This window comes from Cherax quadricarinatus, chromosome 65, assembly GCF_038502225.1.
Source record: "Cherax quadricarinatus isolate ZL_2023a chromosome 65, ASM3850222v1, whole genome shotgun sequence".
In the NCBI taxonomy this organism is placed as follows: domain Eukaryota; kingdom Metazoa; phylum Arthropoda; class Malacostraca; order Decapoda; family Parastacidae; genus Cherax; species Cherax quadricarinatus.
Genome location: NC_091356.1, coordinates 23,930,223 through 23,954,069, shown reverse-complemented (window position 1 = coordinate 23,954,069; position 23,847 = coordinate 23,930,223). Strand labels below are relative to the sequence as shown.

Below are 23,847 nucleotides of genomic sequence, written 5' to 3'. Positions count from 1 at the left end.
TCCGCGCAGTGGTGGGATACCCTAAGCGTAGGCGTGGTGGGATACCCTAAGTGTAGGCGGTGGATATGGTGCACATATTTCTGGAAGGAGAGGCGCCTGTCAATGTAGATGCCAAGGTACCTATAACTGTAAACCCACTCCAGGTCGATGCCCAGGACCCGCAGCCTCTGACTGGGTACCCTGGTGCGAAGGATCATGGCTTTGGATTTTGCCACAGATATCTTGAACCCCTAGTGACTGCAAGTGGAAGCCAGCAGATCGAGGTCCTCCTGGGCATGCTGCAAAAGCCGGTGCTTCCTAGGTACGACAAGTGCCAGGTCATTGGCATAGCTGAGGAGGAAGGTGCCTCTGGAGAAAGGCAGGCACACCAGCTGGTGCATCAGTACATTGAACAGGGTGGGACTAAGCACCCCGCCCTGTGGAGTGCCATTGTCCAGGGTCTTGAGAGAAGAGGCATGCCCCTGGAAGCGTACCCGGGCCCACCTGTCCTGGAGATAGGAACAAAGCCATGAAAGCAACCTGCCTTTAACCCCCCTGCAGGCCAAGAGTGAGAGGATGGCAGGTGCATTGGCTAGCTCAAAAGCTTTCTTGAGGTCAAGAAAGACAACAATGTGGGCTTGGGCGTCCGACCCAATGCCGGCCAGTAGAGTGGTAAGGCTTTCAAAATTGCCCACTCCTCTGGTGAAGCCATAGAGGTGTTTATGAGGAGGGCCAAGCTTCCATCTCAGGCACTCCAACACCATCCTTTCAGACACCTTCGAGATGCAACTGGTGAGGGAGATGGGTCTCACACTGCCAGGATCCCCAGGCTTAGGAATCGGCATGATGTCAGCCTCCTTCCATACAACAGGGAGTTTGCCAGCTCGCCAAGTCTGGTTGACGACCCCCAGGACAGCTGAATGTCCAGAATGGCCAGACCGAGTGATCATGCCATAGGTGATACCATCATGCCCCGGTGCAGTGTCCCGATAAGATAAGATAATATAAAATTTCGTTCGGATTTTTAACCCCGGAGGGTTAGCCACCCAGGATAACCCAAGAAAGTCAGTGCGTCATCAAGGACTGTCTAACTTATTTCCATTGGGGTCCTTAATCTTGTCCGCCAGGATGCAACCCACACCAGTCGACTAACACCCAGGTACCTATTTGCTGCTAGGTGAACAGGACAACAGGTGTAAGGAAACGTGTTGAATTGCTTCCACCTGCCGGAAATCGAACCCAGGCCCTCCGTGTGTGAAGCGGGAGCTTTAGCCACCAGGCCACTAGGCCTGGAGCTCCTGGTTGGTGAAGTCTTCATCCGTGATGTCCTTAGCCTGGAATGCCGCTTGGATCACCATCATCCTTCTAGGAAGGAGGGTGGCTTGGAGGTCCTGGAGGTCCTGAGGCAGTTGAACCATGGCTGCTCTGGAGGTGAAAAGGTCCACCAGACGTTCTGCCTCCATTGCGGGGTCTGGGTTCAACTGAGCCACATTGCAACATTGCCCGGTGGCCAATCGTAACTTGGTCCAAATCTCAGATAAGGTGGAGGAGTAGCTGAAGGAGGCACACCACTAGAACCATTTAGCCTGCCGGACCCTCCACCTAGAGATGAGTGTGATGTCCAAGCGGCCACCGTAGTGATGGGTTGGTTCACCATTATTGAGGAGGGCGATCTCAGGGACCTCCTCTAGCACAGCCGCAAGGTGCCTCCCAGCTGCGTTGGTAGGAGAGACAGAAGAAAGTATTGGGTGGTGGGCATTGACATCCCCAGCCACAAGACCCTCCCGTGGGGCGAGTGCTGCCACCTCTGAAATGTCAAGGGTGTACCGAGAGCTTCTGTAAATATTGTAAACCACGAGAGGTCCATCCGGTAGGTGTAGGGTGACAGCCTGAACCTCTATGCCCTCCCCACAGTTGATGGGGTCATTGGAGATTGAATGAGGGATAGTGGTCCTAACATAGATCGCCGTGCCCCTGCCAGTCCCTTCCAGGCACTGAAGGTAGGCCGAGAATCCCGGGATATGTGGCTGCATTTGATGTGACGAATTGGCAAGTGTCTCCTGAAACAGGAAGACATCAACCTCATCCTGAACTGCAGCTTCAATCACTAAGTGAATTTTCTGCTGCAGCCCGCAAATGTTCCACTGGAGGATCTTCAAGGGCTGCAGAGGTGGCCCTCTGATTCCATCTCTGCCTGGGACTCGTCGTCCGTTGTTGGCGACTCCGGGGCCTCCTCTATCATGGACTGGAAGGACTCCTGGATGATGGCCTGAAGTTCCATTGAATCCTTCCTGTCCAGTAGGACCACGCCCAGCATCCATGACAGGAGCTTTCTGCAGGCACCCCTGTCCTCCGCCGATGGCAGCAGGCGACAGAGGAGTGCTGAGATGACCCCGATGGTTTTCTTCAGTCGATTGGGAAATGATTCGACCATTACCTCTGCAGGCATTGAGCTGGATGACCCGTCGAGTCGGTGCTGGGTCACTGGGTATGTCTGGGTGGCTGTTGACACTGCAGCAACATAAGCTGGGTGCACCCTGGGCCCGGCCTGAGTGGCCATGGGCTTCTGGGTCCCCTGGCAGGTAACCTCTGCCTGACTCTGGCCGCTCACAGTAGGGGCCTGCCCTTGGAAAGAAGCCTGCTGGCGGTATAGCAAGGAATGTTGGTGCCCAGCTGGGACCTGCTGGGCAGTGTGCCTGGCCTGTGGCTGTTTTTCCCATTGATTCTGTCTTCTTGGCCACCTTACCATCTGACCCCGTAGTTGACCGCGCTGTTGCAAGCCAGTGCATGCCCCCTGATGCAACTGCCGGGAGCCCAGTGCCGGGAACTCGCTGGTATTGCCCTCCTGCGGTATCTGGGGAACCGCGGTCAGAGCCCATACCGACTGTTGCTGGGTGGTTCCAAGGCTGGGTGGCGTCGGGGCTGTCGGGTCGTTCCGATGATGAACCTGCTGCCAGTGCTGCACCATCACAGGACAGCTCCAGTTCCAGGCATGGTGCCTCTTTGAGCAGTTGGCACACTTGGGCTCCAGCTGAAGGGCTTTGCCGGTTGGCTGTTTGAGGATAGCAATGCAGTCCTTCGAGTTGTGTGCCTTGCCACACACACCACACTTCTTCTCTCGCTGGCAGGTGGCTGCAATATGATTGAACCCCTGACAGTTGAAGCATTGTACTGGGCTCGACAGGTATGGTCGGGTCTTGAATCTTCCCCAGACCCCAAGGTCCAGGTGTGTGGGAAGTGGACCTTTGTGGTGGATCAGCACCTGGCGGGTGGGCACCTTGTTCACTGTTGCAGTGAGTCGATCCACCTTGACAATATTGGGCACTTCCAAAATGGGGTCCAGTGGGAGGGGCACAGGGACGTGTAAGAGTACCCCCCTTGTACACCTTCTCTGACAAACCAGTTCCACCATGCTGGGATGCATTACAACCAGCCCCTTCAATTCCTCGTATTATCCTCGTCCCGAGGAATGACCAAAACCTCGTTCCTGAGAGTGAACCTGCAGTAGAACTTGAGGCGCGGTAGACCTTCCAGATACCTTACAAACCCGTAATCCGGAACCTTGAATTTGTTGAAGGCCCTGGTTGCTTGCGCCCGAGCGGCAGTGCTGTATAGCCCTTGTGGCTTAGCGCTTCTTTTTGATTATAATTTTAATTGCGCCCGAGCTGAGCGGGAATTCCTCCGTCCACGTCATTGTCTGCATCGCTCTTGGGCCGTGTAGACCTCCTGCGCAAACGCACTTCAGTTCCCTGACTGCAGTAGTGTGAGGTGGTGCTTGTCGCGCCTCTGTCGTCAGCCCAGGAGAACTACCATTAGTCAACATGGCGTTCAGTTACAGACGCAGGATTAACACTGTCGGTGTTGAACTTCTCAGTGGGGCAATAACGCCAGCTTCAGCCCAGGTTTTACTACCTAAAATCATCAGAGACACGTATGGCATTCAGGATGGCGAGTTGTACGGAGTAGCATTGAACGGAGCACGTAGATTTTTTGTGAAACTGCTCTCAGCAACGGTTTACGAGTCGTTGGTCAACCGTTTTCAGGACGTAAGTCTTGATGCAACACCAGCTGTGCGTGTGAGGATGATCGATGTATCCAGACATTATACATGGATTAAACTGCGTAATGTCCCCTTTGAGGCTGATGAGACAGATATCAGAAAAGTTTTTGAGGAATACGGAACTGTTCATTTGGCCCAGCATGGTAAGTGGGTGACGGGTGCCTACACAGGTATGCCGGAGGGCACTTTTAACCTAAAAATGACATTGCGACACCCCATACCGTCTTACGTGTACCTAAAGGAATTCAGGACACAGGTCATGGTGTCATACGCCGGGCAAAGGCGTACATGCCGACTATGTGGGGAATATGATCACATAGCGGCGGAGTGTGGGAAGCGGCAACGAGCTCCTGGCCCATGGGCGGAGACATCAGCTTCTACACCGGAGGGAGCAGGTGATGATCAACGACGTGAAGGAGGGCGTGGTCGTCTATGGAGCGAGATAGTGGATGAGGCGCATAAGGCTGGGGGAGAGGGTGAGGCCCTTGACCAGTTTCCTGGCCCAGAGACACTTCCAGTGGATCGGGTTGCGCAAAAAGTACAGGAGGAAGTGTTGGAAATTGAGGAGGAATTAGCCGAGGTTCTGAAGTCCTTGTCACCGCCTGAGGAGGTGGCTGCTCCTGGAAAGGTGGTAGAAGACGAGTTGAAGGCTGTGGTGCATCAACAACAGAACTATTCGGACGACGGAAGTGACAGCGTGACTGAGGTGTCACCGAGATCATTGCCACTGTGTACAGTGGAGGTTGAGGTACATTGTGAGGCATCCCCAGACCAAGCCATGGAGGATGCGCCTGTCACAAGAAAGAGAGCCGCTGCGTCGGATTCAGATGATGTCCTAACGCCAGCGCAGCGGACTGGGAAGCAAATATGGGCAGAAGGTGAAGGTAGTGGTGGCCATGACAGGAGGCACCGAAAGAAGGGGGGGGGGGAGAGAGGGAAGTGTGCAGGTGACAAGTGGTCCCACACGTTCTGGTGCCCATAGGAAGAGTGAAGAGAGGAGGCAGGGGTGGAAACTTTAATAGGCCTCCGGTGTATGACAGTAAACGTTAATGGTTTGTGTAATAGTGTAAAGAGAGAATGGTTTAGAATGTTTCTGAATAAATTTAGAGTGGATGTTGTGTTCCTTCAGGAGCATAATTTTAAGGAGGGTAGGGTGTTGGAGATGGAGGGGTTTCGAGTGGTAACCCTGCCATCTGCCCGTTTGAAAGGAGGGGTGGGTATATTAATCAGGGAGGCGAGCCCGTTTGTTTTGCAGAGAAGTGAGGGGGGGGAGGGGGAAGGGTGTTGCGCGTAGATGGTTTGTGGATGGGAAAACGTGTGGCCTTTATTAGCGTATATGCGCCTGCAGAGAATAACGTACAGGTGAAGCAGGAGTTTGTGTGTGAGGACCTTGTGTTTTTTTTCCGTGCATTACCGGAGGTGGCAATAGTAGGAGGTGATTGGAACTGCGTCATTAGGAGGGCTGATGTGGAACCGAAAGGGGCAGGTTATGTGTCGGTGGCCCTACGAGATTTATTGAGGGATATTAGGTTAAGGACGCATTCGGGGGGGGGGGGCGTGGGAGACAGAGCATACATTTGTTAGGAGAGGGTATGCAGCGAGGTTAGATAGAGTGTATCTTTCTCACGGGGTTGTAGTGAGATCTTTCAAAACTGTTGAAGTAGCATGGTCGGATCATAGAGCAGTGTTGGTGGAGGTTGGGTGGGAGGAGCTTGCGGAAATATACAGGAGTTACTGGAAATTAAATGTAAGTGCATTGAGTGATGAGGAGGGGTTAGTGGGATTTTCTGTCCTATGGAAGGAGCTTAGCGAGGAGGCACAGGGAGTGGTAGATGTCGTACAATGGTGGGATTGTGTAGCCAAGGAAAGGATTAGGAAATATTATGTGGGGGTGGGCAAACGTATAAATGATTTAAAATATGGCCTTTCAAACTATTTAGAGGACAGGTTAAGGGGCTGTTATGGGAAGGGGGCTGTGGGGGGCAACTATCCTATGGATGAAATTGTCGAGGTCAAGGGGAGACTGAGGGAGTTACAAAATGAGAGGTTTCAAGCGGTAAGGGTGCAGGCAGGGGTAGAGGAGGTGCTTTGGGGAGACAAGCCATCGGCGTGTGTGTTGCGACGTCAAAAACAAAGACAGCGGGTTACAGCTATTCCGAGGTTAGAGGTACATGAGATGGCGGGGGGTTATAGAATGGGTCAGGAGATACTAACTACGAAAGGAATGTGTGCGTATGCGGATAAATGGTATGAAGGGTATTGGACAAGTGGGAAGGTGGAGAATGTGGATTTAGAGAAGGTGTGTGAGTATGTGACGTGTAATTTAGGGAATAGTGATAGAAAGGCTTTAGGGGGGGTAATAACGGAAGAGGAAATAGAGTTGGCTTTAAGGGGAATGAGGAAGGGCAAAGCACCGGGAATAGACGGTCTCCCGGCTGAATTTTACCTCCAACATTGGGAGGTGATAAGGGGATTCATGGGTAGGTTATTTAATCAGATGAAGGAGAAGGGTGTGATGGGGGACAAGCAAGCAACAGCAGTTGTAGTGTTGGTCCAGAAGGGTAAGGGGCAGCACACCCTCAAGGAGTACCGTGCCATATCTCTGTTATGTGCTGATTATAAGTTGTTCGCTAAAGTCTTGGGTAATCGGTTTAAATGTGTGGTAGGGAGAGTGGTTTCGAAAACGCAGTATGGTTTGCCTGGAAGGTCGATGATTGAGGGTCATGGAATACTGAGAAGTTTTGTGGAGTCAAAAGGAGGGGGGGAAGGGAGGGCGGCGTTGTTGGCCTTAGACTGGCAGGGGGCCTATGACAGGGTGGAAAGGGGAGCATTGGAAGCTATACTTAGGAGGCAGGGTTATGGGGAAGAAATAGTTAATTGGGTAACCACGTTGTACAATGGAGCTAAGATGAGGGTACAGATTAATGGATGCTTGGGGGAGGAGATTGTAATGGGTAGGGGACTTAGGCAGGGGTGTCCCATGTCACAAATGTTGTTTGCGTGCATTCAGGACCCCTTCTATAGAATGGTTGAACGTTGTGTATGTGACACGAGTGGAGGTGTGGGGGAGGTCGGGAAAGTGTGGCCTGGAATAATAGGATATGTAGACGATACAACAGTCCTGGTTCGAGAGGGGATGGCGTTGGGTGTTTTGGATGATGTTGTGCAACAGTTCGGAAATGCAACAGGGATGCAGGTAAATAGAGAGAAGTCAATGATCATGGGGTTGGGTGATGGGGTGGAGGGGGGGGGGAGATGTAACGTTGTGAGGAAACAAACGGTGTCTTTAAAAATTTGTGGTATCACCTATAAGGATGACTTGGATGCTGCTCGAGAGGAAAACTCGAATAGATTAATGGAAAGGATTCAGGGGCGTCTGGGTGCATTGCGACCTCATCATCTGACTCTCGTACAACGAGTGATTGTTATAAATGTATTATTGTATAGTAAGGTTTGGCACGTAGCAGCCGTGTTCCCATTAACAGGGACGGCGATTGTGGGAATTCTGAGACGAGTGTTCAACTTTTTGTGGGGTTCAAGGTGCGATTGGCTGAGGAGAGAGGTTGTAATGTTACCTGTGCGCCAGGGTGGGTTGGGGTTGATGGATCTGAGAAGGAGGATTAAATGTGTGTTTCTTAAATGGGAGGTTTTGCGCGAAGGTATGAGTGGAGGGCAGCTGGGAAAAATACATGATAGGTTGGGTAAGTTGTATGGTGGTGTGGAGTTGAGGGAATGTGAAACTGTTTTGAGGGCTTTGATGTTGGTTAGAGAACCCAGGAAAATTCGAGTAGGGGTTTTGTGTAGGCTGCTTGAAGAAAGGATTGTTGTACCAGTTGAGGGATTGTTCCCCATGTACGCATGGAAGAGTATTTGGTATAGGTTTAGCAAGTTGAAGTTAAAGCCTAGGGTAAGGGAGGTAACGTATCGTTTTCTGCATGGCATACTACCGTCGGGGGAGGTACTAAGAACCAGAGGGGTAATTGTGGGCGGAAGGTGTGGAATCTGTGGGGAGGATGAGACGGCGTTCCATGCAGTATACTTTTGTGGGGGACTGGAGGGTGTTAGGTATTGGTTAAGTAGGGTTGTACAGGGGGTGGGGGCCCGAGGGGTGTCGGTTCTGCGTGCACTAAGCCTAGATGTAGGAGGGTTCGATGAGAGTGTTATAAGAGCTTTGGATTATATAATAGTGGATTATATATATATGTCGTGGGTGATGAGGGGGAGGGGGGATTGTGAGGTGCGGAGGCGGGTACTAGCGGTAACGGTTTATCGTACGATGTGTCGTAATAGAGAACTGTATGGGAGGAGGTGGGAGAAGGATTTTTCGGAAGGGTATAGAATGTTAACGTTAGGGTTTCTCATGAATCTACGACTTGGGCTGAGTGAGTAAGGGGGGGGTTTGGGGATTACATACGAGAAGGGGGAATTCAGGGGGACACAGCGGGGTCGCCTCCTGGGGAGGGGTGAGAGTGAGGTGTATGTGGGTATAGAAGGTGTAGATGTGTGGCATACGTGTATGTAGCATGCAAGTGGGCACAGAAAACAAAGGTGATATCAAGTAATTACGTAGTAACGAATGAAGAATTCTGTGTTTGATGTGTCAGGGTCGTCATGACCTTCTTCATGTATTAAGTGTGAATGGTGTCAAGATTATAGGTGTAAGACCTTGAAGAGCTTTTGGGCTTCTGTAGAGTGTGCGTTTATAGCCTTTATTGGGCATATTTCATGTGCGATAATCGTATCGCAATGAGAGGTTATTTAAATTATGTTGTTTGTGTTTAGTGTTGGGGTTTTTTAGCGAGTGTACTGACTTTATTCTAGCATTATATAATGTGCTCATCCAGTTGATGAGAGATGGAACGCTAATGACTTCCATAAATTTGTAATGCCTCGTTAAAAATTTGTAATGGGAGAGTATGGTTTAGTCTCTTACTTTATATAATGTGCTCAGCCGGTGGAAGAGGCTGTATTAATATTTAGTAATATTTATTAATATTTATTTAGTATAAGTGTGAGGCTTAGGATTTTCCTTTTTTTTTTTTCAATGCTTAAAGAGGGATTGTAGTGAGGCACGTATGTATGTTTTTAGGTAATTCTTATTGTATAGGGGTTAATTTTGGAAAGTGCATGTATTTTTTTTTTTAACTGAGATTGTGATGGCTTTTTCCAAGTGGTGGCCCGGCTCTGGCTCCCTCTTTAGGGAGTGTCTGAGACCTAAGTCTCCCATGGGAGGAGGCACAAGTACCTCCTCATCTTCGGGACCAACTGTCCCCAGGCCTAGCCACAAGCTAGGCCTCTCTGGTCTGCCATCCCCGCCTCAAGGGGGCAAATGGGAATGAGTCTTATGAGCTAAAGGCTCGGGCTCAGGCACCTACCCTACCCTAGAAGGGTTAGGCATGGTGTCGATGTGTGATGTAGATCATTCCTCTGATTATCTACTGTGAAGGTTGTGAACCTTTGTCATATGTCAGTCATAGTATGTTAACTATACAAATCTGAAAGGTTTATATAGTTTATATTTTATATAGTTTATATAGTTATATAGTTTATATTGTTTATATTATAGTAGTATGTTATATGGAAAAATTTGTGAGTGTATATGGGTAACCTCTTGTATGTCAATTACAATGTGTTGTTAAAACTTGTTAGTGTATGTTGTGTAGGATTGAGGATCCTACTGTACCCATTTTATATCTTTTTATTTAATAGTAAGCTGTAAAGTTTTTAAATAAAATATAAAAAAAAAAAATACAGTCCAAGGACCACTAGAAACGTCGCCAATCTGTGCGTAAACTAACACAGATATATATTCCAAGCGAACACAACACTGTCCTAGGATGTTTCCACACCGGTGTTCCGTATCCACTCTCCATGATGATCAAGTAATCACGAACCAAGGTAAAAATTCCTTTTTTTTTTTTTATATTTTATTTAAAACATTACAATACAAGGTGGAAATTATATTGAAAGGTACACAAAATGAGTTAAATCACAAATTCCCAATTCACCCTTACAAAAATGATTACAACAGACAAAAGTGTTCTGACACCCTAATACCACACACTCATTAGCTGCCTGACTGCGGTGGAGTGCGGTTGTGCACAGCACCCCTCTGCTGTTTTGTCAGGAGAGCTCTCATAGCAACAATATGGCGCTGAGTATCCGTATCCGACGTAGGGTGAACACTGTCGGCGTGGAGCTGCTTCGTGGGGCGATTTCCCCAAAACTCACCAAATTACTTTCACTAGACGCTCTGTTATCTCCGATCATCCTTTGTATCTCTATGGCTCCCGTATCCCCGAACGTGATACAGTCAGGTTTCTAGGCCTTCTCTTTGACCGTCGGTTAACCTGGAAACCTCACATTACCTCTCTGAAGGCAACTTGTCACAGCCGGCTAAACCTTCTTAAAACCCTTGCTCATCTTTCCTGGGGAGCTGATCGTCGAACTCTGCTTCGCCTACATTCAGCCCTCGTTTTATCGAAACTCGATTATGGTGACCAGATTTATTCCGCGGCCTCTCCTGCTACTCTCTCTAGCCTTAACTCTATCCATCACCAAGGCTTACGTTTGTGCCTTGGTGCTTTTCGCTCTTCCCCTGTTGAGAGCCTCTATACAGAAGCAAATGTTCCATCCTTGTCTGATCGCCGTGATGCCCATTGCCTTCGTTACTATGTACGCTCTCACGATCTACACAATCCTTCCATTTATAGAATGGTCACCGATATTAGTAGACATTCTTTATTCGTTCGCCGCCCCTGTTTGCTCCGTCCCTTTTCTCTTCGCCTACATTCACTCTTGTCTTCCCTTCAGTTACCACCTTTATATGTTCATGTAGCATCTCACTTTTCCCTACCCCCCTGGGAAGTTCCAGCTGTTCGGGTCTGTTCTTTCTCACTCCCTTGCTCGAAAGCTCAACTGCCTACGGTGGCTTCCCGCTCTCTTTTTCTTGATCACTTCCACTCTCATTCTCATGCCACCGCTGTGTACACAGATGGCTCTAAGTCTTCAGACGGCGTCGGATTCGCAGCAGTGTTTCCGGACAGCGTCGTACGAGGGCATTTACTATCTTCAGCTAGCATTTTTTACTGCTGAACTGTATGCCATTCTTGCAGCACTTATTCGTATCGCATCTATGCCTGTGTCATCATTTGTAGTAGTCTCAGACTCCCTTAGTGCTCTACAGGCTATACGAAAATTTGATACATCTCATCCCCTAGTTCTCCGTATCCAACTTTGGCTACGCCGTATCTCTACCAAACATAAAGATATTGTTTTTTGTTGGGTCCCTGGTCATGTCGACGTACAGGGCAATGAACAGGCAGACACTGCTGCGCGGTCAGCAGTATATGACCTACCAATTTCCTATCGAGGTGTTCCATTTCTAGACTATTTTGCTGCAATAGCTACCCACCTTCGCACCCGTTGGCAACAACGTTGGTCAACTCTGCTCGGTAACAAACTTCATTCTATTAAACCGAGCATAGGTTACTGGCCGTCTTTTTGTCATCAGTGCCGAGGTTGGGAGACCACTCTCTCCCGCCTTCGCATTGGCCACACTCGTCTTACTCATGGGTATCTCATGGAGAGGCACCCTGTTCCTCTCTGTGAGCAGTGTCAAGTTCCAGTATCGATTAGCCACATTCTGTTAGACTGCCCTCTCTATCAACGAGCACGCAGAATTTACCTCCAACGTCGTCTTCGTTCTCCTACTCTCTCTTTACCTTCCCTTCTTGCTGATGGACCCTCCTTTAATCCTGACTCTCTCATTGACTTCTTGACAACGACTGATTTACTCCACAAACTCTGATGATACTTTTCGCACTCCCCTCAGCCCTTTCTGGTTCAGTCTCTTGCTGCCCTTTACCCTTTCACCATCCACTGCCCCGCTGTTATCCGTAACCTGTTGCTCATCCATCTCCCTTTTGCCACCTGATGCCCCCACTTCCTTCCTGCCCTGCAGCGCTGTATAGTCCTTGTGGCTTAGCGCTTCTTTTTGATTATAATAATAATAATCCCCCTCTATGGCGCAGGTGTTGCTTCCGGCAATCATCAGGGAAACGTACGGAGTGCAGGATGATGAGGTTTATGGTGTGGCCCTGAATGGGGCCTATCGTCTATTCGTCAAGTTAAATTCGACGGCTGTGTACGAGTCGTTAGTGACGAAATTTGAGCATGTGAGTATTGATGTAACTCCAGCTGTCAAAGTGCGACTCATAGACGTTTCTCGCCACTATACGTGGGTGAAGTTGCGCAATGTCCCCTTCGAGGCTGACGAGGAGGACTTACGGAAGGTGTTTGCAGCTTATGGTACCGTGCATCTGGCAACCCAAGGCAAGTGGGCGGCAGGTGCGTACGTGGGACGTCCGGAGGGTACATTCTCCCTCAAAATGACACTGAGGCACCCGATCCCGTCATACGTCGTGATGCCGGAGTTTAGGACCCAAATTCTAGTGGCGTATGCTGGGCAGCGACGGACATGCAGGTTGTGTGGAGAGTATGACCATATGGCGGCGACGTGTGGGAGGCAGTGGAGGGCGCCGGCGCAAACAGGTGGTGCACCAGTTACAGGTGTGGATGTCGTAGAGGAGAATTCCAAAGGAAACCGAGGAGATGGCCGTCTGTGGAGTGAAATTGTAGAAGAGTCTCTTGTGGTGCATGTTGGGCAGGGCACGAGTTGTGTGGAGCCGAAAATGGCCACTTTGCCGGTGACGGGGGAGGAAGTGCTCATTCAGTAGGAGGTGCAAGAGCTGGAGGAGGAGCTCGACGAGGTATTGAAAACGTTACCTTCTTCGGGCGAGGATAATGGCTTGGTCCGTGAAATGGTGCCTGAGTTGAAAGGAGAGTGTGGCGGGACAGGCACGGGAAGGAAGGAGGACAACTGCAGGCACAGAGAGGAGTCACCAAGCTCTGTGCGACAGGTCACAGTAGAGGTTGATGTTCACTGTGAGGAATCTTCGGTAGACAGTATGGCGGTAGAGAGTGTTACGAGGAAGAGGGCGGCTGCGTCAGACTCAGATGACGTCCTGACGCCCGCGCAGAGGTCTGGGAGGATGTATATTCTCGTGACAGCCAGGATAAGAGGCATCGAAGAGGGGGGGGGGTGGATGGTGACAAACCACATGTTGACCCTGGGGCAAGAGGCCCTGGGAAGGGTGAGAGGAGAAAGGGTTGGAAGCTTTAGAAAGGCCTTAAGTGCATGACTGTGAATGTGAATGGACTGTGTACTGGTGTGAAGAGGGAATGCTTTCGTATGCTCTTACTACAGGAGCATAATTTCAGGGAGGGTAGAGTGCTCGAGGTGGACGGGTATACGGTGTTGACTCTGCCATCGGCACGTTTGAAAGGTGGTGTGGGTTTATTGATAAAGGAGGCGAGCCCGTTTGTGTTGCAAAGACGTGAAGGGGGTGGGGGGGGAGGGTGTTGCGTGTGGATGGGTGGTGGATGGGGCGGAGGGTAACCTTTGTAAGTGTGTATGCACCAGCTGAAAATGATATGAAAGTCAAGAGGGATTTTGTGTGTGATGATCTAGTTTTTGCTTTCCGTGGTTTACCTGAAGTGGCCATCGTAGGTGGGGACTGGAATTGTGTGATCAGGAGAGCGGATGTGGAACCACGAGGGGCGGGGCATATGTTGACAGCATTACGCAATCTTTTGGTGGACGTTCAGTTGAGGGATGTGGTAGGTGGGGGAGCGTGGGAGGTGGAGCATACTTTCGTGAGGCGAGGTTACGCAGCTAGGTTAGACAGGTTGTATATATCTCATAAGGTATTGTCAACGTCTGTCCGTACTATTGAACTAGCTTTTTCAGATCATAGGGTGGTTGTCGCAGAAGTAGAGTGGGATTCTCTAGCTTGTATCTCTAGGGGATATTGGAAATTAAATACGAGTCTGTTGGAAGATGAGGAGGGGTTGGGGGGTTTTACGGAGCTGTGGGAGAGATTAACTGAGGAGGTACAAGGTGTGGAGGACGTGGTGACGTGGTGGGATGGTGTGGCTAAGGACCGGATTCGGCATTATTATGTGAGGGAGGGGAAAAGGATTAATTCTTTAAAATTTGGGTTGATTAATTATTTGGAGGACAGGTTACGGGGTTGTTATGTAAAAGGGACAGTAGAGGGTGTCTATCCGATGGACGACATTATGATACTTAAAGAGCGGTTGCGGGAAATTCAGGACGAGCGGTTCCAAGCGGTGAGAGTAATGGCGGGGGTGGAGGAGGTGTTATGGGGAGATAGGCCGTCTTCGTGTGTGTTGCGCAGACAAAAACAACGTCAGCAGGCAACAGCTATTCCATGTTTGGAGGTTCTTGAGTCGGTGGGAGGGTATAGGGCGGGTCAGGTTATCCACACTACGGATGGGATGGGGTTGTTTGCGGATACGTGGTACGAAAAGTATTGGCGGGAGGAAGGGGTAGGATTAGGGGATTTAGAGAGGGTGTGTGGAAGTGTGCCATGTAGGTTAGGACACAGTGATAGGGAAGCTTTGGGGGGGGACATAACTGAGGGGGAAATATGGAGAGCTTTGAGTGCCATGCGAAAGGGCAAAGCACCGGGAATCGATGGACTGCCGGCGGAGTTTTATCAACAGCATTGGGAGTTAATAAAAGGTTTTTTGGTGAGGTTACTGAACTTGATGAAGGTAAGGGGAAGGTTGGGTGAAAGACAGGCAACAGCTGTAGTTGTTTTGGTACCGAAGGGTAAGGAACAGCGTTCGCTCAGGGACTATAGAACAATATCGTTGTTATGCGCGGATTATAAGTTATTTGCAAAAATTTTAGGAAATAGGCTCAAGTGTGTTGTAGGGAGGGTTGTATCGGAAACCCAGTTTGGGTTGCCAGGTAGGTCTATGGGGGTGGGACATGGTCTTTTAAGGGATTTCGTGGAAGAAAAAGGGGGGGGAAGGGGGGGGTTTGGTTGCACTAGACTGGCAAGGAGCTTATGATAGGGTGGAGCGAGAGGCCTTGAGAGCTATCCTTAGGCAACAGGGCTATGGGGAAGAAATAGTGGGATGGGTAGAGGCGTTATATAGAGGGGCAATGGTGAGAGTACAGATTAATGGAAGATTAGGGGGGAGGATTGTAATGGGCAGAGGTCTTAGACAGGGGTGTCCTATGTCACAGCTTTTATTTGCATGCATACAGGACCCCTTTTATAGAATGGTGGAGCGCCATATGGGCGTTAGTGAAGGGGTTGGGGGGGGTAGTGGGGGCGTTTGGCCTGTTCTCATAGGGTATGTAGATGATACCACTGTATTGGTTAGAGAGGGGATGTCCATAAACGCCTTAGATGGAGTGGTCGACACGTTTGCATGTGCAACTGGTATGAGGGTAAATTCGGAGAAGTCCATGGTTATGGGGTTAGGAACTTGGGGGGAGCGGGTCGAGTGGGGTAGTGCAGTCGTAAAGAAGCGGGTGATGTCATTAAAAATTTGTGGTCTAATCTATGCAGATGATCTTGAGGTTGCAAGTGTTAATAATTCGGTCAGGTTGGTAGAAAGGATACTGGGTCAATTGGGAGCATTGCGGCCTTATCATCTGACCCTTGTGCAGCGTGCCATTGTAATTAACGTTTTATTGTATAGCAAGGTTTGGCATGTGGCTGCCGTGTTCCCTTTAACGGGGACGGCAATTGCAACTATACTTAGAGGGGTTTTTAAATTTTTGTGGGGTTCAGGTTGTGATTGGCTTAGAAGGGATGTAGTAATGTTACCTGTGCGTCAGGGGGGGTTGGGTTTAATGAACTTAAAGAGGAGGGTCAAATGTATCTTTATTAAAAGGGAGGTGATGAGGGAGGGTGTGAGTGGGGGGGGGTTGGTTAAGGTACACAATAAATTGAAACGCATGTTTTCTGGGACGGAGTTGAGGGAGTGTGAAACTATTTTGAGGGCAGTGGTGATGGTTAGGGATCTGGGTAAGGTAAAAATAAGTAGGCTGTGTAGGATGTCGGCGGAAAGGGTTGTGGCTCCGGTGGAGGGGATTTTCCCCATGTATGACTGGGGATGTATATGGAGAAGGTTTGGTAGGTTAAGGTTACAACCCCGTGGACGTGAGGTGATGTATCGGTTTTTGCATGGGATTTTACCATCGGGAGTGGTCTTACGAGCTAGACGGGTGGTTGAGGGGGGGGGGGTATGTGGAATATGTGGCGGGGAGGATTCTGCATTCCATGTAGTGTATTTTTGTGAGGGGTTGGGGAGCGTCAGGGGTTGGTTGAGCAGGGTGTTGCATAAGATAAGTGGTCAATACTTCTCTGTTCTGCGGGCATTGAGTCTTGATGTGGGGGGTATGGATGAAAGTATTATTAGGGCTGTGGGGTACATTATGGTAGATTATGTCTACATTCTGTGGGGAATGAGGGGGAAAGGGGTAAGTGAGGTGAAGAGGAGGGTATTGGCTGTTACGTTTTATAAAACGTTGTGCCGTAATAGAGAACTTTATGGGAGGAGGTGGGAGAGGGATTTCTCTGAGGGATATAGAGACCTTACATTAGAGGTTTTATTAAATTTGTAAATTAGGTGGGTGGGGCAGGGTAGCGATGGTACAATGTGTCATGTTGATGGGCTGTCAGGGGTGGAAACGGGGTCGCCTCTTGGTATGTAGCGGGTGAATGTGTATGAACTTGGGCGTATGATGTGTATTCATGGTTTGTGACGAGTATACTCAATATATGTGTTTGATTTTGCAGTAGGACATTGTTCTATGTATGTTACTCATATGCATGTTTTAGATGCTTGTAGAGGTGTCAGTGTGTTGGATCCTTGTTTATTAATATATTCTGTGTTTGATGAACATATTGTTTTTACCTTATTCTCAATACATTACGTTAATTGTATTTAACGTATACGGTGTCCTACTTTATAATTTACAAAGTGACAACATATGCATATTATGGTGTGTTTTGTTAATCATATACCAATGCAATTGGAATTAGTCGTTTATTGGTTATCATAGGTGTAGGGGTTTTCATGTATGGGTGAGGAGGGTTATTTGTGTTATCTCAAGTTCATGTTTGTGTGGTTGTTAATGATTTATTCTGTGTAAGACCTGTTTTTGTCTTTATCTATCTCTTGTATTGTTCTAAATAAAATATAAAAAAAAAAAAAATACCACACACCATATACACCCAGTTATACCAGTTTTTTTTTTTTATATTTTATTTAAAAAACACAATACACATTATACATGTATGCTATACATACGTCTCATAAACAAAGACATGTGAACCATTAAATAATAAAAACAAACAAATCCACGTTCCCTATCCCAGCACTAAACTTATACATAAGAAACACACGTTCAACTATAAATGTTTGATACCCCCCAAAAAATGCCGAACATACATGTAACTACACTAAGGACAACCCACACCTGAACATACAGGTGGGTTTATTATATCCATAAAATACAACCAGTATCTTATAACACAAAAGGCAATATAATCCAAATTATTATTATTATTATTATTATTATAATAATCAAAAAGAAGCGCTAAGCCACAAGGGCTGATATAATCCAAAGAATGTCACACTTATTTACATTGTACATGAAAGTTTATATACAAAGACATTCTCATATAATCCAGTTCATTGCCCACTCATTTACTTACAACAAATACAAGAATGTATAAGAGTTTAATAAAAGAACTATACGGGATATTAACAAAATCCTCTATCACACAATCCCAGTACTTAAAATAACACTATAGCTGATAGCCATATTACCACCAGTTACACATCCAACAACATGTCCTACAAAACCCCTCCTTTTACAATAATTAATATAATGCCAGTGCAGACAAAAATATTTACATGCACCGTTCTAAGAAATACCTTAAGTAACCTAACAATTAGGGTTATTCCCTTACCTCATTAAACCTTAATGGGAATTTACCAGAAGTTGGTGATGCATGAACAAAACAAAACACAAAAATATAAAAGTACATACGAAAACAGATATGGACATTACATTGCTATACACACACACCTGTATAAGCGGAAGAATATACACCCACAATATTTAATATCAATAATAATGCATCAACCATGAAATACAAACTGTCATAACAACATTGTATAACATGGAGTTTACACGTAAAATATAAGAGAATACATTACATACTACCTCATCTTTAAAACTAGGTTATGTAAATATTTAATATAATCCAAGACTAGAATTATCATATTGAAACATGTCAAATTGGTTCTCCCCACACAAGGACGGGGCAAGAAACCCCCTCAATGAAGACTATACAGGCACACCCCTACAACTAACTAAATCCTAGCTTAAGATCAAACTTGTTAATGACTGGACATAAGATCCTAATCTCCCTATCTGAAACACAAAGTATACATCCTTGACATAGTAATATTCACTACATGAATGTGTGTAAAAGTATTACAATCCTTCTTCGATATGGGAGTACAGCTTTAAAGGAAAGTACTTTTTTATTATTATTATAATCAAAAAGAAGCGTTAAGCCACAAGGGCTATAAGGAAAGTACTTGCAGCTGCGTGTTTAAAACTACAAAAATACAAGCATCATCCCATACTAACGTACACCTTCCACACTACTAGCACAACCTTACACCCCCCCTCACATTAAAGGAGACCCGTCCCTTGCGCCCCCCCCCCTGTTCCCTGAGAAGTTGTGCTACAGTGAGATTACGATAACCTACCGAAAAACTTGATTCCCATCTCCCCTCATATATTAATCTGTTCCTACACCTTGTCCTAAAGAACCTTATTATTTATTAAAGATTAGCCGGTATTCTCCCGGCCCGGGCCTTTTCCAAGTGGTGGCCCGGCTTTGGCTCCCTCTTTAGGGAGTGTCTGAGACCTAAGTCTCCCATGGGAGGAGGCACCAGTACCTCCTTATCTTTGGGACCAACTGTCCCCAGGCCTACACCTTGTCCTAAAGAACCTTGCTGCTAACGCTTTTATCCTCAACTGCCCTTTAATCTGCCTCATTCCCCAAGAAACATGCAAATAATCTGCCATAACATACATCAAAGCCCTCCCCACTTCACTTGCTACCCCACTAACATCCATCAACAAAGATCTAAGAAAAGACCAACTCCCCCCCCAACAACCTAATAACCCCCGCCATCCAGACTCTCACCACGCCCAAAGATGAACAAAAATATACCACATGATAGGCAGTTTCCTCCTCCCCACAGAATAAACATGTTGCCTCTCTCGCCAACCCCATCTTATGCAACACTTGCTTAGATGCAACCACACCCATGAGAAAACGGTATACCATCTCCCTGACCCTTGCTGGTATCCTAAGCTTCCTGAACTCCCCCCATATGACCCTCCAGTTATACATGGGGTATACTGCAACCCCCTGCAATACACCCCTTCCCCACACCACACCCACCACTGTATTTACCTTCAAACTTTTAACCTGCCTCACTGTCAACAAGAATCTTATTACATCTTCACACTTTCTCAAATCCCTGCCACACCACCAGTTTCTAGCATCCCTCATCACCCTATCCACCCTAACACCCCTCTCCCCCCCACCTTTAGATACCTTTGCTTAATATATAATGCCATTACCCTAGGCCCTAAGGCCAACAAACCTGGTCCCCCCCTTTTCACCTCAGTCATGACCACCTCCTTGGATAACCAGGCCCTCCCAAACCCCCACACAAACCTCAACACCCTCCTCTGTATTTCCTGTATATCCTGCACCCTCAAAGGGAACACCTCCGCCACACCCCAGACCTTACTATACACCACCGAGTTAATTACCAACGCCCTCTGCTGTAACGCCACTTCACTAACCCTCAAACCTTTTAACTTGCCTATAACCCTACTCGTGACTGTTTCTGAGTTAATCCTCCTACATTCCTGCACCTGCTTCATATACCATATCCCACACACCCTAATTCTGTCACAAACCGTCCATCCCATCTCCTCCCCCAATCTCCCCCCAACCCATGTTCCTACCTCCAATAACCTAGACTTTGCTAAATTAACTACCATTCCTGAAACATTCCCAAAACTCCTTATCACCTCTCCCACCCTTCTTAAAGCCTCCCCACTCGTAACTAACACAGTTGTGTCATCCACATAACCTACTATTCCCCCCATGCTTCCCCCCCTACCCCCCGCAATTTCTGCTCCACAGCCTCAAAGAAAGGATGTTGCACACATGCAAAGAGCAACTGCGACAGCGGGCAACCCTGCCTTAATCCCTGTTCCATCATCACCGCACCCCCCAGCTTTCCATTAACCTGCACCCTCATGACAGCCCCCTCATATAGAGTGCACACCCACCTCACTACCTCCCCTCCAAAACCCAATTTCTCCAAACAGCCCCACAAAATGTCCCTCTTCACGCAGTCATAGGCCTGAGCCCAATCCAAGCCAAGGATGCCCCCTCCCTGGCAGTTCTCTATAAAATCCCTTATCCCACTGTGCCCATTCTTCATAGTCCGTCCCGGTATCCCATACTGACCCTCATGTATGCTATTCCCAATTACCTTCTTTAACCTGTTTCCCAATACCTTCGCAAAAATTTTGTAATCTGTACACATTAACGACAACGGACGATAATCTCCCAAACCCTTCTCCTCCCCCCCATTCTTTGGCACCAAAACAACAACCCCAGTTCTCTGTGTTTGCGCCATCCTACCACGTTTCAACATATAATTCAGAACTGCCACTAGGCACTCCCCCAGATCCCCCCAATGTGCTCTGTAAAAATCATTAGATAACCCATCTATTCCCGGTGCCTTCCCCTGACTCAACCCATTCACCACCTCCCCCACCTCTGCCTCCATAATGCCTCCCTCCAACATTTCCCGATCCCCCTGCCCAGAACCCTGATGAACCCCTATAGCTCTAAATGTTTCTAACCCAACCACCCCTCCCCTTCTCTTCCATTTCTCCGTAAACCAATAATCAGCATACCTACTGATACAATCTGTCAGAGAGACCCTGTCCCTGCACATAACCCTCCCCTCCCTCCACGACAATATGTGCCACGGTATTCCTCAACTGTCTGTCCTTGAATTTTCGGAGTACATACCCAGTTGGCTTATCACCTTTTAGTACGTCCTCCAATCCTGCCCTGACCCTGAGTGCATCAAAACGTTCATTATGCATCTCCACTAAACGACTTCTAAGTTCCCCCATAACTCCTCCAACACCTTCCCTACCCCCCCATAGCAATCATTCAACTGGCCCTCTAAATAATTCTGCAATCCAAACCTCCAGCATGCCCGTTCCCTGCCCCTCTTCTTAAAAAATCCTGCAATCTGCACCTTTGCCTGCAACTCCCACCAATCTAGCAAATCCACCTCCTCATCCCTAGCCTCCCAAAACCCTTTCCACCATGTCTGAAAGGACCAACCTTGATCTTCCTCCTGTAAAAGCCTCACATTTAATTTCCAATAACTCTGATATATTCTCGGAATACCATCCACCCGAAGGTCAGCCAACACTGCTCTGTGGTCAGATAAACCCACGTCTACTGTTCTAACCCTCTCCACTCCTATCCTCTGCCTCACATAAATCCTATCCAACCTTGCCTCATAACTCCCCTGTACATAGGTGTGCTCGACCTGATACCCCCCCCCTGCCGACCACATCTACGACCCAGACATCACGCAGAGCATCCCGTAAGACACCCAACACGCGCCCCGCCCCCCTAGGTATTACGTCTGCATGCCTAATCACACAATTCCAATCACCTCCAATTATCGCGATAGCAGGTAAACCCCTGAGATAGTATAACAATACGTCCCAAACAAAGTCTGTTTTTATCCTCACGTTACCAGTCGCGGGCATATAAACTCCCACAAAACATACCCTGCTCTCCCCCCACCACCCCTCCACCCGAACAACCCTCCCCCCTCCCCCCTTCACCCACCCCAAGACTCGCAATGGACTGGTCTCCTTTACTAAAACAGCCACTCCTCCCTTTAAAAGCATTGCCATGCTTACAAACATCTTATATCCTCTCAATCGCAACTCACTACCTGACTTATGGTTATGCTCCTGTAGGAAACAAACATCCACGTCATACCTTTTGAGGAACCACTCCAACCATACCCTTTTTACTTGTCTTGAGGCCATTAGCATTTATTGTTACACACCTGAATGGTCAAGGAAAGGCGGCTTACCTCTGTGCTGCTGTTGCTTGCTCACACTTCCCTTCAAGCTACTCACACTTTCCTTACTACTCTTTTTAATAAGACCCCCTCCCCCCCTGTCCCTCCCCCCCCGATTTTCCCTGTACTCTCCCCCCTGTAGGGGATTTTCGTACCGCCTCTGACCATGCCTTCTTACCTGGTCTTTGCCCAGGTGTTAAAACGTCGTCTAATTCAGTCACCCCCGCTGGCCGCTTCCTAGAGCTGCCTCCCAAAGCCATCTCTTCCTCAGGTACATCCTCCCTGTGTACCTCTGCCACCACAAGTGTATCCTGTCCACTATTCCCTGATTTACCTGGAGTTTACCTGGAGAGAGTTCCGGGGGTCAACGCCCCCGCGGCCCGGTCTGAGACCAGGCCTCCTGGTGGATCAGAGCCTGATCAACCAGGCTGTTGCTGCTGGCTGCACGCAAACCAACATACGAGCCACAGCCCGGCTGATCCGGAACTGACTTTAGGTGCTTGTCCAGTGCCAGCTTGAAGACTGCCAGGGGTCTGTTGGTAATCCCCCTTATGTGTGCTGGGAGGCAGTTGAACAGTCTCGGGCCCCTGACACTTATTGTATGGTCTCTTAACGTGCTAGTGACACCCCTGCTTTTCATTGGGGGGATGGTGCATCGTCTGCCAAGTCTTTTGCTTTCGTAGTGGGTGATTTTCGTGTGCAAGTTCGGTACTAGTCCCTCTAGGATTTTCCAGGTGTATATAATCATGTATCTCTCCCTCCTGTGTTCCAGGGAATACAGGTTTAGGAACCTCAAGCGCTCCCAATAATTGAGGTGTTTTATCTCCGTTATGCGTGCCGTGAAAGTTCTCTGTACATTTTCTAGGTCGGCAATTTCACCTGCCTTGAAAGGTGCTGTTAGTGTGCAGCAATATTCCAGCCTATATAGAACAAGTGACCTGAAGAGTGTCATCATGGGCTTGGCCTCCCTAGTTTTGAAGGTTCTCATTATCCATCCTGTTACTCCCTTCTTCTCACTCAGCCCTTGCAATCGCTGCCTATCACTGGTCCGTCCATCCATGTCCTCTCCTACCAAAGTCTCCTCCAAGAATTCCTGGAGCACAGACTCCAAGGACACCTCCTGTGTCGACTCTGCCACTTCCTCCACTACCACAGGCGTTGGAGAAGGATCTCCATCCTCCACCGGGAGTGTGACACACGTCCCCATCTGTTCTCCCTCCTTCTCCACCTCCTCACTCCATAGAGGAGTCCCAGTTTTCGCCGTCGCCACCACACTTGTCTGCTGGACCTCCTCCACCGGGGCTGGCACCCCTGGGGCAACTCTATGTGCACATTGCGCCGCTATATGTTCATAAGAGTTGCAAAGACGACACGTCCTCCTTCGTCCCGCATAAGACACGTATACCTGAGTTCTGTTGCCTGTCAACATCACATACGAAGGTACAGGATTCTTTAATGTCATCTTGATGTTGTATGAACCTTCCGGGAGGCCCTCATATGGTCCATCCCGCCATACCCCTCCTCTAGCCTCATGAATGACTCCGTAGTTACTGAAAACGTCCTCTATACCAAACTTGGTCGCCTCAAAGGGTACATTTCTCACCTGTACCCACGTATAGTAAGTAGACACATCATGCATACACACATCCATCGTCGAGTTGAGGCACATTCGGGGTTCCTGGTAC

At 48.2% G+C, this 23,847-nt stretch overlaps 1 protein-coding gene across 1 annotated transcript; it reads left to right on the top strand.

Moving 5' to 3' along the window:
- Positions 1-3,675: 3,675 nt before the first annotated feature.
- On the top strand, positions 3,676-8,217 carry LOC138854647 (uncharacterized). The gene is made up of 2 exons (XM_070098977.1): positions 3,676-7,033; positions 7,099-8,217. Exon 1 carries the CDS (start codon positions 3,801-3,803, stop codon positions 5,019-5,021), a length of 1,221 nt encoding a protein of 406 aa, XP_069955078.1. The 5' UTR covers positions 3,676-3,800; the 3' UTR covers positions 5,022-7,033; positions 7,099-8,217.
- Positions 8,218-23,847: the final 15,630 nt, after the last annotated feature.

Bases quoted from the DNA above. Each gene is read 5' to 3' on its own strand.
- LOC138854647 (XM_070098977.1), top strand. From the start codon at position 3,801: ATGGCGTTCAGTTACAGACGCAGGATTAACACTGTCGGTGTTGAACTT.